Consider the following 27,750-nt stretch of genomic DNA (forward strand, 5'->3'; position numbering starts at 1 on the left):
ACCCAACCTCAGCTTTACGGGGGTTTATTTAAACCTGGGTGAGAACAAACAGCGACATTGACCCGCCGCTCCCCGCGGCCGCCGCCAGGTGGCGCTGCCCCGCCGTCCCGCCTCAGGCCCGCCCGCCAAGGTGAGGGGCGCGAGGGGGCGGGGCCTCGCGGCTCCGCCCCGCCCCCTCGGCCGGCGCGTGCTGCCCGCAGCCTCCGCCAGCCCGCGGCAGCGGCAGCGCCCGGCGGGAGCGCGGGCCGGGACGGACAGGGACACCGGGAGGGAAGAGAAGAGAAGGAGAAGGCGTCGGCGTCCCCCTTCCGAGGAAGAAGCCCCGCGCCATGAGCCCCGACGAGAAGCCGCCGCCCGGTCGCTCCCGCGGTGACCGGCCGCCGCCACCTCAGCCTGCGGCCGGGCGATCCCGGCGGCGGGGCGGGCTCCTGGCGGAGATCCGTACGCCCATCCGCACGGAGCCCTTCCAGGAGCGGTACAGCCTCAGCCCCGGCCGGGAGCTCGGCAGGTGAGCGCTTCCTCCGCTGCCCCGGACGGCGGGGGAAGGAGCGGGGCCAGGGGATTGTGGCGTCGTACCCTTGGGGGTCCCTGCCGGGTAGAGCCGCGTCCAGCGGCATCCAGCGGTGGGGCTGTGCCCGCGCTGGGTCAGCTCCGAGGGTGTGCTCATGGCACTGGCTCGGCTGGAAGAGGGTGCTGGGAGGTAGCTGTACCTCTCAGCTGTCTGTCCCTCCTTCTGCTGAAGAAGTCACCCTCGGCTCCCCAGCCTTGCGGATCTGGCTGGGAAGATGCTGTGGTGTTCCCTGGGAGCCCGTGTAGAGTAGTGGGTATTGCTCTAGATTTCCATTGGAGATGGAAACCTGTCCCTTTAAAAAAAAAAAAAAAAGTTTTATTCCCTAGAGCTTTGTAAGCTGTGATATACGGAAAAAACAACTTTAGAGTCATTTAGGATAGCATATGCTTGAGAATAATCTAATGGTGGAACTTCTCAAAGAGTTAAAAAAGCTGGTTAAAATCGTGAGTTTGGAAGTGATTCCACATGTAAAGCTTAGTCCATGTATAATTTTAACACCTGACTGATAGAAAGCAAGGTTTAGGGCAAAACGTCTCATTAAAAGGTTTTTGCGTCTTGGGAACTACATATGTGGAATTTCAGCACCACTGAACCAATATTTTTGTCCGAAATTCTGTCACTTCTTATTAAAATAATGATAGTATTCTTAGAATTACATGTGCTTCATCCAAAGATTGTTCTGATAAAAAAGATTAGATGGAATACCACGGGATATATGGAAAGATATCCTCCTCAATGTATGTTCTATTGCAAGTTATGGTAGCTGTGTAACTCAGTTTATACAGCAGCAAAACCAACCCCTTTGGAGCTAAGGAGGAGTTTCAGCGCAAATGTAGGTGCTGTAAGAACCTCTAACAAATATTTAGGTTGCCTAGGTGTTAGCTTAATGCCCACTTAGTAACTCTGATGTACCGGTAGAATAATACCCGTTTAGACATAGTGGTCGAAAGCATTCACACGGAAAGCAGGTGGGAGAAACATCCCATGGAGTGAGAAAGCTTTTTTTAGCTTGTGACCACAATGTCCAAGGCCTGGAAACTGAAGCTAACTAAATGCAGGCTACAAATCAGCCTAAATTCGAAGAAACAGTCCAAAAGGTGTAGGAGCAGTGTAGCACAGAATGTCCTGGTATCACTGCTGTTTTGGTTTTGGTTTTTTTTTTTAATTTGAAGTTCAGATTACTTCAGAAAATATTTTGCAGTTCTTCCATGGAATTGAGCATTTCTGTCAGAGCTGGGTGATAGTCATTGGCCTAATCAGAACATGGAATAGATGAAGGTTCCTTCTGGAACAAAAAAGTAAAACTGAGATGATTGGCTTTACACTAAGAACAGGAATTAAGTACTGCTGCAAGTCTTAGTCTGCTGTTTAAACAAGTAAATCTCACCATGGCTTTTTGTGTGGAATATATTTTGATCAGAACTATATTAAAAGATGACCTTCACATGAAGGCTGTGATTTTGCACCTGTAGTTAAAATGAGTTAAGTGGCAGTTCTAAATTTTTATTTTGGTTTTGAGCAACAGTTGCATATATTTTTAGTTCAGACTGTCTGTCTTTAACTTCACAAGTGTCTTCACTATCTTCTCTTATAGAGTATAGAAATCTCGACATTTGAATGCATATGCTTGGTTTTTTATTCAACAATTTTCAATGGTTTTTGTACATTTTGATTTTTAAAAAGTGGATAGTTTAGCTACAATACTCCCATTAAAGACTATTTTTTGCCCGCTCTGTGGCAAAACGTAGGTGGAAAGTCTCTCTGCCACTTTTAACTGTCATTTTATTGATATTTTATTAACACAAATTGTTTCACTTTTATATGTTTGTAAATTGTGTAATTCTTTATTTACAGGTAGAGTTTATCTTTACAAAGAACAAATTAGCACCCAGGTATGGCAGGTTTTTGTCTCCGATGAAGAGCAGTCCTTGTGCACACAACATAATCTAAGAATTAAGATTTGGTGGAAAAAAGTTTATACACTCTGTATTTGTCCATCCCATTTCCCAGAATTAGAGAAACAGTTTAAAAGCTGAACTTTAGGTAGGTTTGAGAATAACAACATGCATATGGATTGTGTTTAAAACTGAGAGCAGGGAGGAAGAAGCAAGTTTATCACCTTTGCTGAGATCAGGGCTGCTGCGTGAGCTCAGCAGGTTTGTGTGGTCTTTAGCCTCCCGTTCTGTCAGTCAACACACGGATGTTGAACTTCCCAGGGCACTTGGAGTGTCTGTTTTCTGTTCTCTGGTCCCTGCGTTTGGAGGAGGTGGGAAGAAAGGGGAACGTGGCAAAGTGTTAAGGCCTTGTAGTTCTAGTAATGCTGGGAAGAGAGGTGCGGGGGCTCTGGCCCCAGGTGGCACGTTAGGGAGCGAAAGTCCTGGGGGAAGCAGTCCTGAAAGGCATGGATGAATCTAGCAGAACTTTATCACAATGTCACCAGAGGGATTTGAGTGCAAACCCATAGGAAGTCAGGCCTCATTAGTTCTGCTCACAGGAGAAAAAACTGCTTTCAGAATGTAGAGCTTATGTGCTTCAGAAGGTGCTGCCTTGTTCAGTAGCTGAACAGGCATTTGCAAGGCTGTTGAAACAAAGCTGTTGGGAAAGCCAGGTTCACTTGGGAAAAATATCAAAAAACTCCATTGTAACGGCCACTTAGGAAAGGAAATTATTGCAAGTTCCTTAGGATAACATGGAAATCAAAGTTTTTAAATTGAATTATTTAATATATGAAATTTTGGTCCCATATTCACATCCTTAATAATTTTACTGTCCTCAAAATCAGAATATTGTCACACAAATCTTTACTTGCATGAGGTTTGAAATCAGACTTACCTCTGATGATTGTTTTAGGGGTGCCAATTCTCATCACCTCACTGAGATTTAAATGTTTTCAGACTGTGCTAGCTTGAGTTTGGTTAGTTTGAAGAAGCATAACCTTTGCAGAGGGCAGGACACCAATTGCTTAACTCTTCCTCTTACCATTTGTGCTTAAGCCATAATTACTGTAAAATTGGGAACAATACATTTTTTACTACCAAGAGCTTCCTTAAAGAGTCTACTATAATTGTATTTAGTTGCTTTGCTCGTTTTCCTCAAGAAAAAAATTCCTAATTGCAAACAAAGTATTACTAGGCTATTCATTCTTCAGCTTGTTGATGGAATGTTGCACTCCTTTTTTTATGTGAAACAAGCTATGCACATGTTGGAAATCATCATTTGTGTGCAGAAAATAATACTCTTGATTCTAGAGCTGGGTTAGAGGAAGGCGTAAGTGGCTGGTCTGTCTTTCTTCTGGAAGGTAACAGTCACCTTAAATGATTGATCCAAAATAAATTATCTTCTAGCGAAATGTGTGCACGGATGTAAATATGTCCTGTGCAATTCAGTTGTTTCTTCTCATTCCCAGTTTTTTGTTAAAGCATACAAGCTCATTCTCCAAAGGTAAGAATAAGAAATATTGTAATCATCCAAGGAGACTGAAATAGTCTTTGTTCCTGACAAGTGACATGGCTGTAGTTTCATGTGCAGGTAATGCATGTCTTAGTTTTTGGGGGTTTTTTCCCCAAAAGAACAACTCTGGCATGAACTTTTATTTCTCAGGTAGCTTTCAGTAATGTGTGTCTTAGCAGTACATGACACTTGTACTGTTTTGTGCCATCATACTGCTGTCCTCAGCTGCTCTCTGCAGTAGCACAGCTGGGGTGAAGTATCAGTGGAACTAAACAAAAGTGGAAAAGAGGTAAAAATGAAGCGTTGCAAGTAGTTGGTTTTGCCATTTGAGAATAAATTTCTGTGGCTAAATTATTCATGAACATCAGAAATTGAATCCCTGCACTTTGTTGTTTGGAAATCCAAAATCGTCAGGGGAAAAAAACCCCACACTTCAGAAAAAATGTTTGATATGAGTTACATAATAAACTGCATACAGTATTGTGGATCTCAGAAAAATTTTTTTTGGAACTTTATAAAAAGTAAATATCCTCACAGGAAGAAGTTATTCCTGCATTTGTTACAGTGACAGTGTTTTATAGGTCACTTTAAAAATAAGGTTAGTTATTTTAAAATATTTAGCTTTGTTATTTTTATTTATTATAAATAAATTAGTCAGGTTAGTTCTCTGTTGTTCTGAACCTAGGACAACAAAAATTAATTGGTGTGGATAAATGTTCCTGCTTATCTGATTTGACATTTGATTTGTGATTTGACAATTTTCCTTTGAGCTATAATGTGTGCCTAATGAAGCAATGCAAATTCTGTTGGCAATCTGAAAAGGTGACATTGAGCTTCCTTGTAATCAGATACGATTTATCTTAAATCATAATTCTTGAATGAGACTCTTGTGAGGAGTGAGAAGCACTTACAGTTTCCTATTCTTGTCTCTCTCCAAAACATTTTTATTTGTGGTTGGATGTCTGGTAGTCTGTTTTCAACTTGGGAAATGCACATTAAGATTTTTATCTCAAAATTATTCTTCCTTCCATGCAATGTTCTCACTGCTAGCTCTTTTCAATACACTAAAGTAGAAATTCTGTGATCTAACACTATTTTATAAACTTCTTTATAATAAGTTCTGAAAAGCAGGATTTTAAGAAAAGCAAAGATGAAGTGTATGCAATGTATACTTCATAAGAATGCTTGTTAATATGTGGCTTATCTACTATTCTGTTCCAATCAAAAAGAATTTATTTAAATATTGTCTTTTGGCTTAACCATATAGTGGATGCTATCTTTGGATCTTAGCTCTGAAGTTTTCTCAGACATGAATCTAGATCACTGCGCAGTAATTAGTTCTACTGGTTATAAACATCAGGTTTGTCAAGTTTGATCTTTTTGGGAATTGTATTCAGAAAAGATGAGTTCTAACAGGCAGTAGTTACAATAGCTCTAATTATAGGCATAACCATAAGGAATCTGGGCAGGATTCTTGGTTTGAAACAATTTAGAATTAGTGTTTGTCAGCCGGCTGAACTCTCGTGTAACCTGTCCTTTGAATTACGTCACCTCTCAGGCTTCTGGCCAGCTCAGCTAAACAGGACATGTGTGGCCACCCACGGTGGTGGCTCTTGCCGTTTCTTGCTGCTCCATGAATACTGTTTTATTTCCATAGTGACTAATGCACTGTGAAGCAGCAACCTTGGTACTTATTAGGCTAATTAACTTATTTCCAGATAGATTTTGTATGTAATTCAAAACAGCACAGTACTTGAAAGCTGTATTATAAAGATTTCAAACTTTTCTAAGCCGCTTTCTCTAGGTCCTTCCTGGTGCTAGAATTAAAAGCTTTTGACTGCACTGAGGCAACATTCAGGAGGAAGTTGCACAGTGCATTCAGAGACTATCTAAGGAAAACAGAGAAGGCTGAACCCAGCCAGGGACCTATATTTATTGGTATAGAGGCTTAGTATCAGGTATTTAAATAACTTGCTGTTAAAGGGCATCTCCATTTATTTTTATATGTTGTTTTTTGACAACCTACTCACCAGTTGATTTTTTTCTTGAAATGTTTTTGGTGCTAAGAACTTGAACAAGTAACTTAACACTTTTGATAAATGCATAGCTTTCTATTGTACATTAATTCTGTGCTACAAAATTATCTTCATGCATTTACAAACCTCAATAGTTTTGTCTTCATGTATATATTAGTAATTGAGAACTCTTTCCCAAAAAGTTAGATTCAAGACATTGAAAGCATATTCCTACTGTTTGTCTACCTTCACCAGACATCTGGACTGTGCTGTGATCTAGTCTTAATACCTACTGTGCTGTAGATAATGTGTGCTTATGCAAAATATTATTCCTAGAGGAACAAATGTGGCTGTATCAGTGGTTACAAGTCCAATTATTTTATTGAGATTGCCTAGCAAATACCCACTTTGTGGGTACTTATTTGACTTGATTCATTTAGACTGTGTGATTTTGAAACAAATGCTTACTAAAGGCAAGCCGACCACAACTTTGTTTAGCAGTTATATTTCATGAATAGCAGTCTTCTGCCAATAGGCTGGGAGAGTGAAAACTTTGACACAAGCTGAAGTAGTTAATTTTGTGAACTTCAGCTTGGAGATGGGAGAGGCAAAAGCCATTGTAATTGTGTCCCAAAATAGATGAGGACTATTATTTTGGTTTCAGCAACCCTACAGTAAGTAAAGAACCAAACTAAAGATCTCCAAGTTATTCCTGCAGCTTTATAAGAAAATGTTTACATAAAAATAAAAAAAAGGTAGTTTTGTTTATTATTATACCTGTATGGAAAGAGCTAAAGTAAGATTACTATACTTCAAAGTGTGAGAATTCATCATTGCATTAGTGACAGGTATTAATTAAAATACCTATTCAGTCTAAAAATCAGCACTGTGTGAAGGGAACTGAGTGGAGCAGGTGGTGTGGGACTCTTGCAGGGAAGTTAAGAGAAGCCACTTCTGCCAAAGTGCTGTGGGGGAAGTGGTGTGATGCAAGCGCTGCAGTGTGGTTTGAGCTGGCCTGGTGCATCATCAGGTGTGTGTTCTGCCGAGGTGACGCTCATTAATGTGGGCTAAGCACTGTGCTCAGCTCTCTCTGCTCTCAGTGTTCCTATTCACTTTGGCATTGCTGCAAAAATCGTGCTACAAAGCTTGATGTTAGTCAAGCTGCTTCACTGTATTTAAATTATCTGTGTTCCTTATTATTTAGTCTCACTGTGTAAGTAAGGGATTTTGAGTATTGTTAATCGAAAAACTCTGTCTGTTATCATTTGAGACATGCCATGGTGAAAATACAAAGTGCCATCTTAGAAAATGTAGAGTCTGGATATTGCATGGCAAATGGAGCAGGATTCAATGAGAGTGCTGTTACCTTGGATATGGTGGGATACTTGAGAAAACAGTAACTGGGTTACTGTGAGATAATCAGAGAAAGCATAAATTGCTTATTTGTACATTTTGGTTTTGCCAGCTTTTTTAATTAAAGTTTTGAGGATAATTTAATCTTGGGACTAGCACAACTTGTTTATTCTGTATTTTTGAAAACCGGGTTGTTTGAATTGATTGGGGTTTTTTTTTAATTCTTTATGTTTAATGGAGGTTATTTACATTCTGAGCTGGGGTGTTTCTACCTTTCAAACACAGAGATCATCACTCAGCAAGGCATCTTTCTGAATTCAGATTGTCTCTTAACTGCACCCTTTAACAGTGATTTGGTTCAAGTTTCTTGAAACGTTAATTTATAAAGGCAGTGCTAAAGCTGTCACTAGGGAATGTAAAATTTAATTATTATTTAATTTCAGGGGAAAATTTGCAGTGGTGAAGAAGTGTATCCAGAAAGACACTGAAAGAGAGTTTGCAGCAAAATTCATGAGAAAAAGAAGAAAGGGTCAAGACTGTCGGATGGAAATAATCCACGAAATTGCAGTCCTTGAGCTGGCACAGTGCAACCTTTGGGTCATTAACTTGCATGAAGTTTATGAAACTGCAACAGAGATGATTTTAGTCCTGGAATAGTAAGTATTAATAATAATTCCTGAATAACTTTATGCAGTATTTTCTTAAAACGAATAATGTAAAAATACTGCGTATCAATGTGAATAATGTAAAAGTTTTTATTGGTTGACTCTTACCCTTGCTTAACTTCAAGAAGAATTGCTAAGAAAATGATGATTACAAGAAGTTATGTGCAATCTCATAACTACTTCAGATTATAACAAATTTCTCTAATTATGTAGTATCTTTCAAAGCTGAACTATAATTTATGTAGTTAAAGCATCTTTAATGTACACTCCCTACTTGTAAAAGAGGAAGAGGAAAGAAGCAATGAGTATCTGTTCAACAACTGAAGTTTATTTCATTGACAGTGGCAAAGACGGGATGAAATCTGTTGTGGTTTTTTTTGCCAGTTATAAAAAAGGTATTGAAAGCGACATCATTGCTAGAAAGAAACTATCAAAACCCCCTAAGACAGAAAGCTTGCTAAAACAGTATCTTTTGGGGGAAAGAAAGGAGGAGGATTGAGACCTAGAATAGTTTCTAAGGACACTTGACTCTGCATTTGCCTGTGTGGTTTTTTCCACTTGAGTTTGTCCCGATGGGTATTCCAGCAGCTGTCATGACTGTTCATCTCGTATGCCAATGACTTTAGATACTAGGGCATCTAGCTGGCTTCCAAAGATACACCCAAATGCTTGTTGCTACTGAACTCTATATTCTTGTTAAGCTCTATGGATTTTAAATAATTAGGAGACGAACAGTGAGGCTCAATAGTTCAGAAGTGACTTGTCTGCTAAGATAAATCTAGTTTGTGCAGCTCTTCTCTTACTTGATAGCAAAAAGAAATGGTGAGAAATCACATCTTGTTTAGAAGTCAAATTGAATGGTCCCAATCACATCTTGTTTAGAAGTCAAAAGAAACTGTATCTTTAAAGTTCAGTGAAATGGAATGAGACCGTGCCTCCTAAGGCAAAATTCCTTCTATAATACATTTTTTAAACTTCATTGTGCTCTTAATGAAGTCATGAGGTATGAAATATTCAAGTATCTTTTATAATACATAGGTGTGACAGAGCTTCTGGGGTTTTAACTGCTGCTACTGACAACTCATAAATAGCTGCTTTAAACATTAGCAGAAATTTAAAATAAAATACAGTTTAATTTTCTAGATCCCGTAGGATTTAATATGAGCAGTGGAATCTAAATGAGCAATGAGCTTTGTGATAATTTCGATGCAAAATTCCTAGTTTTCTTTTAGAACTCAGTTTTCTTCCAGTTGCAAAACTCTTCTAATCTGAAGTATTAACTAGGCTGTTCAGTAATTAGCAAAATTATTGGGTTTATATGCATCAGTCATACCTTGTTTCAGATAAATAGCTGTGTGCTGGAGTTGTAAATTACAAAAATAGTCTTTCCCTGACTTCAGCAAGTATGTCTGGATGCTTCTTTAAAGTCAACATGTTTCAGAGACATGTTGCAACAAAACAGGTATGAATGTTAGTGAATTTCTGACATTCTGTCTGCAGAGGATTAAAGAACATACCTAGACTGCAAGCTTCTCTAAGGCTTTTCAGTTTCTATTAAGCTTGATGGTCTTTGTGGCAGATCTTTATCTCCTGAAGAAGTAAAATAAATACTTAATTCTTGGCCACTAACTTCATCTGCTAAGGTTTTAAAGTTTCCTGTCTTGTGGAATCTGTCATAAGGGCTGAGGGTTTTGCCTTTAGGAAGTGTTTTGCCTTCAGGAAGAGAAATATTAATGTTACATGGAGGCTTGTCTTTCAAGCACTATCAATTTTTGACAGAAAACGAACTTAAAATTGGTCACTGTTAATATTAAGTGTTGAGCAGTGGGAAGCAAGGAGGCATTAGAGTGTTGGCTTCAGCTGTAGCAGAGCAAATTGGGGCTGTCTGCATCCATCCTCACAACAGTCTCTGGTTTGTTGTCATAAGACCTCAGTCAGGGTGTGTATGTCAGAGTTGCAGGGGTAAGTAAGACTGACAGGGTAACAGATAAAGCCTGGAATTAATCTATAGGTCAGTTATGTTTCTGTATTTCACTGAAAACTGAATGAATGAAAAGAACCTGGAATTTTGCTGGAAAAGGTAAAGATATAGTCTGGTAAACTTGACATATCAGATAAAAAAAGAAAAAAGCAAATTTGGTAACTTTTGGGCTTGATACCTGTATGAAACCTACCTGTCATCTTCCAATTCCTTTTGAAAGAAAAAGCAGTAGAGCATCTGATCCTTAAGAGCTGGTGTTTTTGTAAGTGCTCATCACCATGTTTTTACACATCTATGGAAGGGATAGATGATATTAGTGGGTCATTAGTGGGTCAGATGTTACAGAAACCTGTAAGTGCAACTTCAAAAGTCTTCGTCATTAATATTACAGTGTGAAGAGCCTCTGAACTGAGCCAGGGCCTTGTGTAAATACAATAGACTTTCGTTATCCTTGCTTTAAAAAAAGGAAGAAGTTGTCTTTATCATCTTGAAGACACAGCTAGTATTTATTTGATACACTGGATGAAGTGTTTTTTCACCTGTAGCTATATGGACCTGGATAATGCTATGGACATTAATAATATCTATTAATAGATAATATCTATAATATCTATTAATATTAATGGATTTATATAGTCTTGGACATGATTTGTTGTCCTGCTTACTGGAGGTGTGACTGGTTAAAATAAGAGTCTGCTGGCAGGAAATGGTCCATTTGGCAGGGGATTCAACAGATAGAACTTGAAGCAAACCCACTGTAATCACAAAAAACTGTGTTGCTCCAATATTTGCATCTTGTCTATTAGAGTCGCAAGCAGAGTTGTTCTAGTTAGCAGTCTCAAATCAAGACTAAAGGTCCTAAAAAAGTTTTAGGGGAAAACTTCTCGAATGGTCTTAGTTACCTTTGCTTGTGTTTCATTCATTTCTTAGGCTGCCTGATTGGCAAAATTGGCAAAAAAACCTGGCAAAAAAATAAAAGCATTTGTCTGAAAACAGAGAACTTTTAAGACCAATGTCTACAACTTAATGCATTTGGATGCTTCTCTTCCCATGTCCTCTCGTCAGATATGGATTTACAGTTTTCTCAGGCTTTAGGGACATTGGTATGTTATGGTAGCCTTACACTGGAAAAATTGCCAGTAAGTGTGCTTATTATCCAGTGGTGTGCCTAGCCAAGGGAAAGAATTACGGCTGTCGGCAGAGTGAGGAAGAACCTTTGCTGGTAGTGTTACAACCACTGTGGTGTGAACAGCTTGTACTGTAAGCTCCATGTACAGAAAGTAGATGACTTTCCATTATCTTGCAAAGATAACCCTTTCAAGAAAGACTTTTGACAGAGTTGAAGATTCAGGAAGCAAATTCTTGTCCATTGCACACTGTATATAACTCAGCATTGAAATCAAGTAGGAATTGGTCTACATGTCTGTACTCTGGTGATTCGTACTTCTAGGTCCTTTAGAACACTAACGTAATATCTGATCCATTGAAGCTGGGGGAATGGTTCATTTCTTCAGGTGCCCTAAAATAGGTTTGTTCAATCTCTTTCTAATGATAAGTTAAATGACTGTGTTAGTGTCTCATAAGTGCACTTGAAAGAAGTTTGATGCTGAATCTCATACAGTTCATTGTTAAGATACATTTCAAGGAAGATAAGCAGTCTCCATTTAATCTAAAGTCAAACATAATTGTAACAAAGATTAATGCTCCAGACTTCCAAATGACTTTTAGCTCATTTATGCTGCTAAGTAGTAATAAAGTGTTAGCATGCTTTTAACTGATGAAGAGCAGTTGGATTTCACTTGAAACTGGAGAAATTAATAGCACAACAGTACTTTCATAAATAAAATAGCTAAAGAATTATGGTTGCCATAGCTTTCAAGTTTGGAAAGACTTCTTATGCCTCACATTTTTTTCACATACTTAGCTAAGGGAGGGTGTACTAGAGAAATAATGCATTTTAAGTAACACTGAATTCAAACTGTTTTGCTCTTAAATATGTCCTTATCAATTTTTTTTTCCAGATTAAGATGGCTTGTTTTCCTAAAAACTTTGTTGTCCTAAGGATAATTCTTTGCTTTTATCTCCTCAGAACGTTTTCTGACTAGGTGGGTGGGGGTGTCCAGTCATTTGCTAAGTTATTTCATAACGACAGTTAGAAAAACTACAGTTTAATGAAAAATGGGTAAATATTATTAACACCAGAGTACTCTTGGTCTGCATATATACAGAAATCATAATAGTGACACGCCTATGATACTTTCCTAGCAGGTATTTTGATCCCTTCTATGGTTAGATTTCTTTTTCCCCTAAAGTCTAGCTGGAAAATACAAAATAGCTGTGTTGAAAGTATTGTTAAGGAGCTTGGCAAAACTTGGCTTAGGTGTGCAGGAGAGTCTTTTTGGAGTTCATTTTGACATTGTGCATCCAACCGCTTGTGACTGGCTTGGCTCACAGCTTCCTGACTGTTTTCCTTAAGGGAATCAATTAAGCTCATTCCACAGCAACAATACACAAAACGGTCTTGCAGTATTAAATTTCCGTGTGTTCTTGTAAAGGGTTGCTGTTACTTGTTTGAATGTGGTAATTTTTGGACAGAAGGAATTGTCCAGAAGGAGTTGTTCCATCAGCATCCCAAACAGCAAAGATCAAAAAACAAAACATAGCATGTGAAGTCACCTTCCCATGTGAAACTATTTTGTAAAACCAAGTGCCTATGGTAGCTGGGAATGGCAGTGTCTCGTAAGTCATGAAGTGGGTGTGCATGTGTGAGGGCTGTATTTGCATGTCTCACTCTTAAAAATGCTGATGAACCCAGGCATCTTCAGAAGTATAGGGAGGGACTTAGATACTTTTTTTTAAAATAAAAAAAAAATTTAAAAATTTAAAAGTTTCTGGATCAAGGGTTTTCTACTCTCACATTGGTAGCACTTGTGTCTTGATTTCACTGATGGGACATTGCTCCAACTTTTCTTGTCTTGACTTTTAAACCTATAATTCAGAGTTCTTTAAGTGTAGTATTAAAATTCTAGGTGGCTTACATTTTAGTGCCTACCTCAGTTTTAATTAAGTTACACTAATAAACAAATTGTAGCAGATGCCTACCAAGTAGACGTACAGCAAACAGGGCTTTATAAGGCCCGTCCACCCTCGACGTGCGCTGGTTTTTCAGGTGGGTCTGTTAAATGTAAAGTGTGATCCCACGTTTTGGGTATAAATCCAATTTCACAGAATTAAATAGCAGAAGTATTTTTTCCTTATATGAAGTGGCAGAGCTCTACCAGCAAAATCCCAGGGCTATTGCTCTAAAACACATTGTGTTAGTAATTTTGGTGGTAGATCTTATCACTGTATGTGCATTATAATTCACTGCTACAAGGAATTAAATCACTCTTCAAGTAACATATTATGGCATTCTTAAAGCAGAAAGTTTACTTTATGGGTTGCAGTAGATGTTTTTCTATTCCTGTCTGGAAGATCCGGTTGATGTTGCTTTTTCAAGGAACTTGGTTTAGGATATTAGAATACACTAACGGATGTTCATTTTAAAAATGTCATTAATATCTGAATCCTGTTCAAAGCTGAAATATTACTATATCCATGAATTAAATAAAAATGGACTGAAGGAAGATGCAATAGTGTCAAGTGTATGAAATTTTTCAAAAGGAATTTAAGGATTACTATTCCTTTGAAAAACTCATTCTTGAGCTCTATCATCTTTGATACAGAATGAAGAAAAATAATTATTTAAGAGAGGGGTTTTTTTGAAAGAAAATCTTAGTTTAATAAATCAAATTGTACTGCTGTACCAGTCAGCCAGCATATAGAACAGAAGTGTAAAACTCTTTAGGAAAGGTTAAGATTTAACCTTCTTTTAATTTTTTTTTTTTTTTTTGGTAAGACAATCTGCAGGGAAAATTTAAAATAATAGCAGTGAAAATACTTGGAGGGCAAAAAACTTTTTTTTAATCCATGAGGCTTTTGAAAGTACAAGGACTGTAGCAGCAAAGTTAGTGTAGGCAAAATGAAAATTTGAGTATATTTTAAGTGTTCTTTTTCTGGGGGAACATGGTTGAAATGCACCTTTTTTGTAGAACTCTCATTTGCTGTTGTATTCATGTTGAATGTGCCTGGCTGTCTTCAGGATAGCCTAGGCAATACAATTCATTGGCGAAGAGCAAGCAAAGGTAGAGTAGATGGGTATGCATCAATAAAGATTAATGCTTGTGCAAAGTCATTTTTGCATGTCAGTTTGGTGTAACTGGAGAGGATGCTGTCCTCAAGGTTTTCACCACCTTTTCCTGAGGGGTGATTATAGAATTTCATGCAGAACAAAGGGTGTATGTGCTGATTTCATAGTAGTAGTTCAACAATCCATATGCAAAGTGGCCCCATTCTAACATTCTTACGCCCATTCTTGTTTTAAGATGGAGCTTCTGTTCAGTTTATTTTACTTTTGATGCTACCGGGTTGTATTGTAAAACAATTTTACTTCTCTAGAGCCATTGCTATACAGAGCTGGTACTGCATGTGGCTTCAGAGTACTTTAGAAACATTCATTCATATCTAGTTATTTTTATATTTTTTGTTATTCTGTTATTTGTTTAAACATATATAAACAAAAGGGGAAGCAAGCTAGAGCTAAAATTCAGTGCTATTTTTAGATGAAAGAAGTTTAGAAACCTGTAATGCATCCCTGTATATCAGAGACTTCACAAACAATTCAATTGCAGACTTTACATTTATTCTTTTGAGTATGTGCAGCATTTTGAGGAGGATGGGAGGTGGGGCTGCTTTGTTCTATATTTACAAAGACTTGACTTGGCCAGATTTCCATGTAGTTTCATAAGAATGGCAAAAGGCACATCTTCTATGAAAACAATGTCCTCAAACAAATGTGGCATTCATCTGAAAGCAAAGTCAGTAGTGTTTCAAAAGTAGTCCCCAAAATTTCTGTACTATTCATATTCTCTAACCTAAATGACTAAAATCTTTGCTTCTCTCCAAAGCTGCCACACTGCAGAAAACACTTCCAAGGCTGTAAAAGCTTCCAAATGTCTAATAACTGAAAATATCATGATTGGATTATACCTCCTGCTGATCTTGCCTATACAAAAAAAAAGTGCTAGTAGGGCCAAATGGGTGCTATAATTTAGTCTTTGAACAAACAATATTCCTACTGTTCCACAGTGCTGCTGGAGGTGAAATCTTTGACCAGTGTGTGGCTGAAAGAGAGGAGGCCTTCAAAGAAAAAGATGTTAAACGACTTATGAAGCAGATATTAGAAGGAGTTTCATTCTTGCACAGAAACAATGTTGTTCATCTTGACTTAAAGGTAAGATTGGTGCTGTATTTTTCTTACTGATTTCTGACCTGTTGACTTTCTTGCTGGTAATATGTCACAATAATGCCAATTTGTAATTAACACAATTTTACCGAATTACGCCTTGAATGATAAAATTAAACTTTTGGGATAGAGTAACCACCAGGTCTGCAAGCCTTTTGGGGGGTTTCTACGATTATGTTAAATAGAAACTTCATTTGATTAAGTGAAATGTAATGAATTCAAAAGTTAATTTGCCTCGCACCTTAAATTGGAAATGAGTGCTTTGGGTAAGACCTGACTCATTTCTACATTTCAGTAAAAATGTCTGGGTATTATATGGCCATTGAAAACCAGGTTTGTTTTTTGTATTGACTTGAGTTTTAATGAAGAAGAAGGGTGGTAGTGACACTGGTGGAATAAAGTGTAATGTTCCAGAATGAAATGTTCAAACAGGACTGGTAAATTAATGTGTTAAGTACATTTATAGCATTTTCTTCCTTTTTTTTTCCCCAGTTACTGTAAAACCTAATTTAAATCTGTCATTTGCTGCCAAACAGTTGGCTAACACCCTATTGGTATATAAATTATCATGATTTACTGAAATAAGTATTTTTTCTAATTGAAAAATAGTTTTGACCTAAATCAAGGCAAAAGTACAGTTGCCATCACATGAAATCTTATGGCTAAAAAGGAAGTTGTAACAGGGATCCAGAAAACTATCTTCTCCTATTGGCAGCAAGCTCCAGTTAATTTTCTTTAGCTTCCACCCATGCACTCACATGGATGCAACTGTATCTCATGATGAGGTTGAACTAGTTTACTACTAATAAGGTGGTATGAAAAGTAACTTGCATTACATTTTTTAAAATTCTTTTTACACGTCCTATTCTCATATTTACTAAATATGTTGTAAGCTGCTGCATGTTTGTTCTGTTGCTGAGATCCTTACTTACACTTATTACTTACTTAGTATTTTGGCACTATTACGAACCTACCAGTAGATTCCAGTATCAGGCTGTATGTACTTAATATATAACTTAGCATGTCATTAACCATTCATCAGCTAGAGCAGATGAGCCATATTTGCACACAAATATGTCACCTAACTTGTTTTCCAAACATTTATTCAAATTATATGTGGAATTCTTTGATTGAGTCATACACACAGAATATTAATAATTGTACTAAAATAATTAATGAAAAATTTTGGCAAGTGATGTGAGAATAAGTGTTCAGAAAGACTAAAAATGAGCAGTTAGAATTCCTCAAAGTTCCAGGATGCTTAAACAAGATACTCAGTGTCTCTACAATGGTTGGCCATTGAATTTCCTTGAAGCAAAGCGTGTAAAATTAAAATGTCCTTTGTGGACAGTATATATTTGTACATGTTTGTAGTTAAAGTTGTGGTGTTCCTTAGCACCATCAGCTGGATATCCATAACTGGCAATGTGCTGTGTTTTATATGACTTCAGTATTTATTTGCAAAAGATGTTGATTACAGCTTTTGTCCAGAAAAGAAATTCATAAAAAGCCTACTTAAAAAATTTCCAACTGGTCAGAAAACTTATGCTATAGCATGGAGCACATGCAATTCTCACTGAAAAATCCAGCATTGTTTTGCTGCCTTATGAAAGTTCATTAGCAGAGCAAATTGTCTAGTGATTAGGTTAATTAACATGTTTATACATAACTGCAGTGTGCAATGTGTGTTTAAAAGTGGATCTTAATTGGAGTCCTACTTGCAGTGTGATGACTTTCATGATATATAAAACTATCAGTCTTTTGCAAAATAAGGTTTATGGAAGTCTTCAGAGTATCGGCAAATAAAATTACGGAAATGGTAGAATTAAAAACCATGACTTGCAAAGATTAATTGATCCACATGCCTTGCAAGACTTTAAAAAAAGGCCCATTTTTGACAGAACTCAAAAAGTTGGATGCTCACTTTGGCCACATATTTATTAACCCACTGTCCTCATCTTCTGTTGTATCATGTCTCTTGCTGCTTTACCTTGTGGCTTAAAGCAGTGGGGAATTTACTAAGTACTTTGTGATGGCATCTGGAAGACTTCTGTATGTTTACTGTATGTTATGCAAGGTGTTTGCCAATAGCAAAGTTTACAAATTCTTGCTAAAATGTGGGGGTTTTGTGCTATTAGTTGCACCTTTGTGTCTCTGAAGATTTCCATTTCATTTGTCTGTTACAAATTCCTTTGGAAAGGTCTGTCCAATTTTCCATATGTTGCGCCTTCAAAAAAGTTAAATTCTACACGCAGAAGAATTTAAACCCAAGTGGTTGTCAGTATGTAATTGTCAGTCTAATATTTATATTATAAATTTTATGAACCAGTTTTGTGACACTGACAGCTACCTTGTTCTAGCTTCTCCTTTGCCCTCTTAATAGATCTGAGATTTTTCCTGAGACTAAACACTGCAGAAGGAAATGGGGTATTTTGATGTGGCTTAGCAAGGTTGTCGCCTGATCATTTCTTTCCAAAAGCATGGTTCTATTGAAAGATGGTTGAAATATGTCGTGTTTTTAATAGCAAAATACAATTATATAGTCCAGTTTTGACTTGGATAAAGAGCAAATATAATGCTACCTAGTGCAAATTAATTATCACTTGACAGTATTGTGTTGATGCTATTTAATTTGTAGGGTGTGCATAGATTGTAGTCAGGAGTCTTTCATCTCTTCTTAATGGTGCTTAAAAGCTGCAGAGTAAGGGAAGTTTCCTTTCTCTGTGTTCTCATTTGCTGATTGACTTAATCTTGAAATGGTGTTTGGTAAAAGCTTAAAGTAGTTGGGAATGGGAAAGAATTTAAGAAGTCGTGGGGGCTGAGGAAGAAGATATGGGGGTCCTTTACTTTTTTAGAATCAGCCTAGTTTAGTATCTTTACACATAATGCAGCTGGGGTATCTCAGCTAGTCTGTTTTTCCTGTTTCTGACCATTATTTCTTGGATAATTCCTGTCTTTTCTTCTAGGGATCTGAGGGGTTTTGAGTATTATATAATTAGATAATCTGCAACATTAATGAAGTTAGGTAAGGTGAGGCATCGATTAGTTTAAAAATGCGACCTTTATTATGTGTCCTTAGTTCTTAACGTATCTTCTTGAAACCAAGTAAAGATACAAGAAATAAGAGGATTTAAACGGAACCTTTAAGCCTTGCTGCAATAGAGGGGGAGGTTTTCAAACGTTGCCATTTGATGGTTTCCATCAACAATTTCAATAGTGCTTGAGGGTAAAAGCAAAAGGCCGTTTGTAGAATAGCCACCAGGAGAGCCTCCGGCCAGCGTCTCTCCTGTCTTTGTGGGCTGACAGGCATTAGGCAAACCTAGATGTATTCCAGCAGCGTGAAACCGAAAGAGAAACAGAATTACAGGTGTGAGGAAATTATCTTACTTTTCTGAGAGTCTGAGAGTAATGGTGTCAAGCTGAAAACTATGGTGAGTTTGAAGCTATGGCTTCTTCTAAGTTTCATACTGTTTTTTAGGCTGGCACTTCACATGAATCCTGTAATGATTCCTTAAAATAAGAAAATTACTCAATTCATGTTAAGACTCAATTCATACTGTAGACAGGGATTTTTCTGCATAGGTGTGTTTGCATAATAAGATTTTTTTTTAAAAAAAAAGACAAAACTACTTGTGGCAACTGTTTTATCTACAAAAATATTAAAATACAGGGTTGAAGGGTTTCACAAAACTTTTCCATAAAAACTTTTCCTCATTTAAATATAGAGAACAAATACTTTTCTCATGCTTTTAATTTGATTCTTCACAACATAACTAAATTTCTCACTGGGAAGAACATCTGAGAGGCTAATGAATGAGGCACAGTCAGCTTTTTTGGATGTTTGCTTTTCTAATACAAATAGAGAATAACAAATCTGAACTATAAAGAATGTGGTAATGTGCAGCTCCAAAAGCCTTCGTACACCCACCAGATCCCAGTTTGTAAAGAAAATTTAGAAAGAGCTATTCTTAATGTGTAGGTTTACAAACAGAAAATAGATTGACAACATCATGGAGTTATTTTCAAATAGCACAGTTTAATTCTGCAGGAATCAAAAAACTTTACTATATTCAGCTCTTGCAGTGAGGAGAACTGGCCCAAGTTTTTTTAAATGTTCTTGCCCAGGTTTATTTCTGTGTTCAAAAGCAAGGCTGTTCATGTGAGAGCATGTCTTCATGAGTGACTCTGGGGATGGAGGACATAGCAGCTCTGTGACTAGACAAGTATAAATGTTGGTGTTACTCCAGCTGGATTATCAGTCAGTGGTTGCTTTGCTGTTCTTAGTCTTTTGTCCTCCTCCCTTTTCAACCACCCTGAAAAGTGTGGTTGATGATCCAGGTTCCCAATAAAGACTTCTGCACTTTCATGGAACTTGGGCTCACTAGAAGCATGAATGCAGTGTCAATTGTCAGCACTACCGTTTGGAGAAGTTAATGATAATGATAAAACCCAGTGTGATTACTGGCCTGGGGGTAGGGACGGTCAAACCTTTTTTTTCTTTTTTTTGGGAACTTTATGCTTCAGTTGCAAAAAATCTAAGACCTGTTGTCTAAAGTTAGTTTTTAGATTTTTATTTTTAAATTGAACTAGCATTTAAAATAGTAAGGAACTTCTTAATGACCACAAAGGTGCTTTGAAAGAAGACAGCCATGATCTAGTGACATCAGCGCAAACAAGTTTATCCGAAGGTGATGCTCTTAAAAACCTGTTTTTCAGGCTGCTATATTTTTTTTCAACTGTTCTTCAGTTAGTGTTCTGTAATACAGTTGTTTGTACTTTGAACAGGATTCAGGTTGGTTGCAACAGACCTTTAAACAGGCGCAGTCAAAATAGTTTTGTGTGTTCAGGGTTTTTTAAACGATTGGGTGTTTTTGGAAACCCTTCAATGGGAGGTACTTTACACCATCTATTGGAAGAATCAAGGAGGGGAGAGGTGTTAAAGAGGTGATAAAAAGGATTTAGAGGTACAAGTGTGGAGGTACTTACATGCTATTGTTAAATGACAGATATTGGCATGTATTTCCAATGTGTTCTAAGCTAACTAACAAAGGTTTGATTCTCAGTTCTAAATTGAAAATCCTGCCACACCTTTTAGCCTACGTGTCTTTTCAAAATCACCTTGGGGGAAATACATAAATGATCCAGGATATCATACTTGTTATGGGAGGCACTGTTGCTGCTTGTGGTCTAAAATAATTATGCAATATGATGTCATAGACGCTAGTTTTGGGTGATCCCAAAAGTCTCCTCCTCTTGTTTTTCAGCCCCAAAATATTCTGCTAACCAGTAAGTGTCCTCTGGGAGACATTAAGATAGTAGATTTTGGCCTTTCCAGAATAATGAAGAGCAGTGAGGAACTAAGAGAAATCATGGGAACTCCAGAATACGTAGGTAAGTTGTTACTATAGGAATGATGAATAGTCCAGGCTTCTGGGGAGCAAAAAGAGAACTTGGAGCATGCCAACCTGGCTGTGTAGTCACTGTGTTGCAGGATCAAGTTATTACTTGGACATGGCACTGCAGTCAAAGGTGGAACTGGCAAGTCTTGCCAGTCTAATGAAATATGATTGTGTGCTTTTGTTGAAAGTGAAGACGCACTTTAGATGATTCTTACCAGCAGTGATAACATGTATTGCTCTGATTAAAAGTTTAAATTCACATATTCAGTCTCTGAATACAATATTTTAGCCAGGGTAGGTTTTCTGGTTTTTTTTAAAAAAGCCCAAACCACTCCAGGCCTTGAAAATATCTTCAAGTTGTGTGGTGTATCTTCATAGTTACGGGTTACAGTGCTGGAATATGCAATGTTCGATATTTCTGTTTTGTCTGCAAGAAACTCGCTTACAGATTCCTTAACTGGGAAGGAGACTGGCCTGGCTTCTGAAGATGACAATAAAAGGAAAATATTTTTTTATACTTAAAAACAGCGAATGATAGAAACCACTTAAATAACCTGAATAGAAATATCTTGATTTCAAAAGACTGTCATGCTTCAAATGGCTTATCTTAAATTTTACCACGTGACCATTATTGCATTTTTTAACTATAATGTAATGTCTGCGTATGACAAAACCCATTTTTTTCCCCCCTGAATAGCTCCTGAAATTCTGAGTTATGACCCAATCAGTACAGCAACTGACATGTGGTAAGTTGAACAAATTAATGGTCATCATAACTGTACTGAAAAGGGTTGTTCTTTGGGGGTTTTTTTGTTTGTTTGCTTTTAAGAAAAAAGGCAACCAAAAAAACTGCTTTTCTGGTTTTTACTTTTTAATTTAGGAGCATTGGAGTACTGGCATATGTTATGCTAACAGGGATATCGCCTTTCTTGGGGGATGATAAACAAGAAACATTCTTAAATATATCTCAGATGAACGTAAGTTACTCTGGAGAGGACTTTGACCTTGTATCAGAGTCTGCTGTGGATTTCATCAAAACTCTGCTGGTTAAGAAACCTGAGTAAGTAAAATGCACAATTGTATATGCTAATATGTCAGCCTGACTTAATTTTAAATGTAGCAAGTGCTAGTGTTTTCATTTTTAAAGTATGAGGGGACTTTGATTGCACTGTGCTTTTGCTTTTTATGTATATGAAAACAGAATTCCTCCATTTCCATCCAAGCATGTATAGTCCAAATGATGTCCAGATGTTAGTAATTAAAACTCAAATTACTTTCAGAAAACTGTGTATGAACTGTAGCTTGTAGCAGTGAACAGTACACTCATTCTTCTTGCAGGTACTTTGCTGAAGTCCTTTAAAAGAACTCAGCTTTGAGTCCTTAATTTTGGATGGGTTGGTAGAGAACCTTGCCTTTTTCGGTTCATTGGTACACTTTTCTCAATGGGCAGCGAAATGGAAATTCCAGGTTCCCAAATAGAACAGGTGTTTTCTGTGGAACTTCATGGGACATGTCAGCTATTGAAATGGCTTACTGCTTGTCTGTGGGAATACTTGAAGAATGTAAAGGTTGGATAATTTTTCTATATATAAGAAGAAAATCTGTATAAACTTCGAAAGTTGGTTGGCAGCATGAAAATATAAACTCATATTTGGGGATCTATTAATTTCCCTTATTTTAAATGCTAGGCGTTCATCTACTTGAACTGCTGTGGTCTTTTTTGGTAAAAGATAGCTGTCAGTGGGGTTTTTTTTGTTTCCAATTCTATCTGTCTTTAATACAGTCATATCCTTGAAGTATTTTGTGGGGATCTCTTCTGCAAGGTACTGGATTTTGTATTCATCTGGACATTTATTTTAATGCTTTCCTTCCTCTGCAGGGACCGGGCAACTGCTGAAGAATGTCTTCAGCATCCATGGTTAGAACAAAGTGATAATCCCACTTGCAGGGCCTGGAATAAGAATACAGAAGGGGAGACCAGTGATGCCATCCAGAAAGATGCGGATTCTGCCTCTGAAAAATCAGTAGATGCTGAGAAAACTGGAGAGGAAGAATCAATAGTGACAGAAGAACTAATTGTAGTGGCTTCATATACACTGGGACAATGTAGGCAGTCAGAAAAAGAAAAAGTAACTGAGCAGAAAGCCATTTCCAAACGATTTAAATTTGAGGAACCATTACTGCAGGAAATACCAGGAGAATTCATTTACTGAACTGTGTGGAGCTTCATAGCTATAACTGGAAGGCAGTTTTTTTCTACTAAACAAAAGTATTCTAGCCAAGTGAATTTCTGATACGCAATATATGTTCTAGATAAAAGAAAGTGTTTATAAACCGTGCCAAGCTTATTTTCATGGAACAGATAAACAAGATTTCAAGTGGCTGACAGGAATTTAACAAAGATGATAAACTTATTTTTGTTTTTAATTTTTATTTCTGGGGGTTTTTTTGTTGTTGTTGTTATTGATTGGTAACAGAGTTTTTGTTAATTATTCCAGTGTTCTTGAGAAGTCAACACTGGAAGTGTTTCAGTGACAGATGTCAATAGGAGTATTTTAGGATATGTTTTGGCATTTAATGCAAATATATAATGCTGGGTTTTCCTCAAACGCCTCCTGACTTCAGTGGAACTATCTGCTGATCTAAAACTTGTATGAGAGGAGAATTTGATCACCTGGTTTGACATACAGATTACAAAATCATCCTCTGTGTGTTTCTTTGTTTACATCAGGTCAAAGACCCAGACTCCTCTGGGTGTAGCTGAACAGTGAGATGAGCTTCTCTAGACAGAGATGTGTGTGTCTCACTGGTAAAGAAATCCGTATTGGAGATACGTCTGATTTGGGAGCACAGTAAAATCCTGCTCCTGAGGGTGATGTATTTGCTTATTTCAGTCACTTGCGAGCCAGCAGAGAAGTTCCCTTCCCCTCCTATGTTGGGTGAGATGTGCCAATAGAATCCAGCTCAGTGTGGCTGCACAGCACTGATGAGAGGAAAAATGACAGTCTGATGTAGCTCCTCTGAAGTTACTGAAGTTCTCTCCACTGACTCTACCATGTTAGGTTAGACAGTTTGTCCAGCTAATCAGCCTTTGATTCCACCTCCCCCAGAACCAGCTGGAGTTTTACTGGGATCATGAGGTCATTTCTGCCTTCTTTCTGTTCCTCTAACTGCTGCTTTAAGGAAGAAAGGAGCATCCTTAGGCTAAATTGCATTACCTTGTTCAATATAGCTGTTAGATGAGGAAGAAGACACTGCTTCTTCTGAAACAATGAAGCACAGCTCATGCCTCCTGCTTCCTGATCACTCTCCCTTAGACACTTGGAAAAACAGGATGTTATGTGGCCGGGCAGAGTGGGATTAGGGAGCAGTATGGATGGGTCATAGTTCTCAATGGACGCAGTCCCTCAGAGGACAAAGCTGGCACCAACTGGGCATCAAAACTGAGTGGTTTTTGCAATGTACATATCTGAGGATCTTGGACTGAGTCCTAGTTTTCTAAGTCTTTCATATTGATGCTGTCCCAAAGTTTAATTTTTGTGTAATTGAAGTTTAGTACTATTATATTGCATACTGTTAACTATTCAACTATTTATTTGGTTTCCTTATGCTGTTCCTTTACAATAAACTCTGACAAAAGTTTTCTTGCTATAAAACATTGACTAGAAATTCTTAAGCTAGTTTTTCCCTTTTTTTCCATGTTGGTACACACTTTCCCAGTTTCAAATGTATCAAATGTTCTTACTCCATTTAGTGAGCAGGAGTTCAGGGCTCTGTGCTTATGTTACAGTTCCTCCTTCACATGAAAGTTAAATGGCTTATTAATAAGACCAGCAGTACTGGGGTGATCTGATCAGCATGGCTGGAAAGGCAAGGGAAAAGCGCTAGTACAGAAGAAAGCTGAACCAAAAGCAGTGGGCCAATGAGTGGTTTTCAATAAGGCTGTTACACATAAGGAACATTGGCTTCATTGCCAGAGGTTGGGTTGCCTTTATTCCAGCCACATCAAGGAAATTGCAGCTAAATTAAACTGTTCTATCAGGCTTCTTCCCCTATGGAATTACATATTGAGTATTCATGTAGGTAGGGCAGGTTCTTGTTCCTCGAAGATGTTCATATAAGAAAACAGCCAGTAGTGTTAAGAATCGAGCTTGGATGTGTTTTATATTGTAATGCAGAGATGCCTTTCATGCTATGGAGAAAGGAGTCGCTTGCTGGACAGCTCTGGCTGCCTCTCAGCAGGAGAATCTTTGAGCCAACAGCGTGTCCGTGTTATCTGGGTGTTTCTGGACACAGACAGGAGCTGACCCTACCTACAATGCAGATCTGTTTCAGCCTTGTTAGGCAGGACAGTACCTTCATGGGCATCTTTCTTTTACTCTCCAGTCATTTGCCCAAGACAATTTGCTTGGGTGAGGGGACATTGATTCATTACATTCTTCTGTGCGAGATTACAATTTCTCCCATCTTCCATCACTGCCATTTTGACTTTTTTCTCCTACATCCATACTTTCTTAAGTTGAGCAGAGCAGTGAGGTTGAAGCATGTTCACATCCTACCCTTACAAAACAATGTTGCCAGTGTTGCACACATAAATGTTTAACAACTCCTGGTTGCCCACAGCTAACTATTTGAGGGATGTATACCCATTTCACTTCCTCTTTGTAACCACAGATCATGTCTCAGATTGAGACTGGTACTAATGGAAAAGAGTAGGTGCTGAGCAGTATGCATTTTGTCCTATATGTATTAATGTAGGTCAGTGAAGCTTAACATGTATACATGAAATACATACTTATTACAAGGCCAGCTTCTCTTGAATTGGCTGCTTTGAGATTTCCAGTGGGCTGCATTTGTTTAACTCTTCGTGCCTTAAGGTGATTTTATACAGTGTTTTTAACGTCATTAAGAATTTGTATAAAGTTGTGAAAGTTTAATAGTGTAAGTTGTAAACAAGGCATCTTAGATTCACACTGTAACAGGGAAAATTTTCCATAACATTTAACTGCACAACTATCAGCCGGACCCACATGCTTGAGGCTGTTTCTCTTCCACTGTGAGTGTGGGTAAAGCTGCAAATGAGGTGTTTTCACCCCGAGCTGTAGGAAGGGGCTGTTGCAGTTCTTGAGGAGCTCAGTTACAAGTGAAGTGACATATCAGTAAGACTAGGAACGAACCACGAGCTGTGAGGAACAGCTGGTTTTCTGCAGCTCCATGAGTACCGGGGACCATGTGTACGTATGTACACAGGTCATCTGGAGCAAGCTGCTATGTTGGTGGGGAAGGGGCTGCTTGTGGAGAAAGGATCAGCTCCTTGGACCTTGTGGGCAATGCTCTCCCAGTCCCTACTCTCCAGACTGAGCACGTGCTGGCTGCCTTTGTAGCACAGGGAACGTGGCTGCTGTTTGCTCAGATGCAGGATGCTGAAGGAATGGAGGGGTAGATGTTCCTAGAGAGTTGTTATCTATGGTTTTGATGGAAGAGCCATGAACTGTATGAATAGGAGGAGTAGGTCCAGGCCTAGGCCTCCTTTCAGTTGTTGGAATAAATAGCAAAGGCCTAATGAAAAGCACAGCCTTGTCTCCTCTTGTTGCTATACTCACCTCTTTAAGGGAGAGCCTTACAGATTTTATAGTTGCTAAATTAAATATTCTACATAATAATATTTTTCTTTTTGTCCAAAGTGGAATTTTCATTGTGATTTGTCTAATTTGTCGCATTTTCATGTGCAGATCCCTAAATACAAAAGGGTGAATTCTAGTTTGTGATCTACCCCATGAATCTTGAGAGCTGTTAGGTCACAAATGCAAATAAAAGCTCACTGCCCATACTCCACTGGTGGCGCTCTCAAGGGATGAGGAGGGAGGTGGGCCTTGCACCACATTACTCCATTGCTTAAGATCTCTCTTGAATATTTCAGGTGTTGTTCCTGGAAGACAGTTCAATGTTTTAAAGAAATAGTGCCAGTTCATTGTATTTCTGATAAGGTGTTTACTGTTTCAGGAACTTTACAATAAATGAAATTTTGTTTTGTGAACAGCTGATGGGCCTTTTGTTCTTTGTGCTTTGTGAAACACCCCTTAGCAGGATTACTGATATTTTAGTTTTCTGAATGACACATTTGTTCAACTTACACAGCAAATATAAAATGCATCAATAGTCTTTTCCACAGTAAAGCAATATGCTTCCACTGTAGAGTTCTTTATGGTACAGATGTTGAATTAAGCTGTCATTTGGATTAATAAATACAGTCAGGAAAAAAATAAGTACAGATGGGTGTGATAAAAATCTCTCCTAATTAAGAAAAGGTTAGGATTCGTCAAAGTGAAGCAGAGCATTAGGACAAGAGTTGCTACTGCAAAATTAGGAGAGGAAAGGGAACTACCTGAAGGGATTATCTTTTTTTCCTGTAAACACAGAGAACTTAATTACACTGAATCTTTGCTTGCTTGTACAAGTAGAATCACAGCTGAGCTGGTGATGCATTGAAATCAGTGTATCCCATCTCTTCAATTAATTTGCAATGCCAGCATACAGACTGAATTACACAGGTGTTTTTTAACTAATCCTCACAGGGAAATCTCCTGAGCTGCCAGGGTATCACTTACCATCTGCCACTTTCCAGTAGCACCTTGTGAGATCCAGCTGGTCTGGCTGCTGGATGGAAGGTATTGTGGGCCTTACCAAGCAAAGAGAGGCAAAGATTGTCTCTCAGAAGTTATTGAATGAAGGTCCTTTTCTCCTAAATCTTCTAGGAAAGCAAATTAATAGAAACTGCCTTAGATTGGTCAAGAAATTACATTATTCTAGTGTTTTTGTACAACTAACACTACTTCAAATTAACTAAAGGCAATGGCCAGGTGTGATGTCTTCCAAAGCAACAACAAGGGCAGGCAGGTCTCCATTGTTCCTGGTGTTACAGGACTGCCCGGGCCCTGCTGCAGGAAACTTTGTAGTAAATTTTGCAGAAAA

General features: G+C 38.1%; 1 protein-coding gene across 1 annotated transcript; it reads left to right on the forward strand.

Moving 5' to 3' along the window:
• The first annotated feature begins 185 nt into the window (after nucleotides 1-185).
• STK17A (serine/threonine kinase 17a) lies at nucleotides 186-26,820 on the forward strand. Its single transcript, XM_032103873.1, has 7 exons — nucleotides 186-508; nucleotides 7,833-8,045; nucleotides 15,223-15,367; nucleotides 20,644-20,770; nucleotides 21,476-21,524; nucleotides 21,659-21,838; nucleotides 22,658-26,820. The coding sequence occupies exons 1-7, from the start codon at nucleotides 330-332 to the stop codon at nucleotides 22,989-22,991; spliced, it is 1,227 nt and encodes a 408-aa protein (XP_031959764.1). The 5' UTR covers nucleotides 186-329; the 3' UTR covers nucleotides 22,992-26,820.
• The last annotated feature ends 930 nt before the right edge of the window (nucleotides 26,821-27,750 follow it).

Source organism: Corvus moneduloides, chromosome 1 (genome assembly GCF_009650955.1).
Source record: "Corvus moneduloides isolate bCorMon1 chromosome 1, bCorMon1.pri, whole genome shotgun sequence".
In the NCBI taxonomy this organism is placed as follows: domain Eukaryota; kingdom Metazoa; phylum Chordata; class Aves; order Passeriformes; family Corvidae; genus Corvus; species Corvus moneduloides.

Bases quoted from the DNA above. Each gene is read 5' to 3' on its own strand.
- STK17A (XM_032103873.1), top strand. From the start codon at position 330: ATGAGCCCCGACGAGAAGCCGCCGCCCGGTCGCTCCCGCGGTGACCGG. The intron at 8,046-15,222 runs GTAAGTATTAAT...ACTGTTCCACAG, and splicing joins ATGATTTTAGTCCTGGAATA to TGCTGCTGGAGGTGAAATCT. The intron at 21,839-22,657 runs GTAAGTAAAATG...CTTCCTCTGCAG, and splicing joins CTGCTGGTTAAGAAACCTGA to GGACCGGGCAACTGCTGAAG.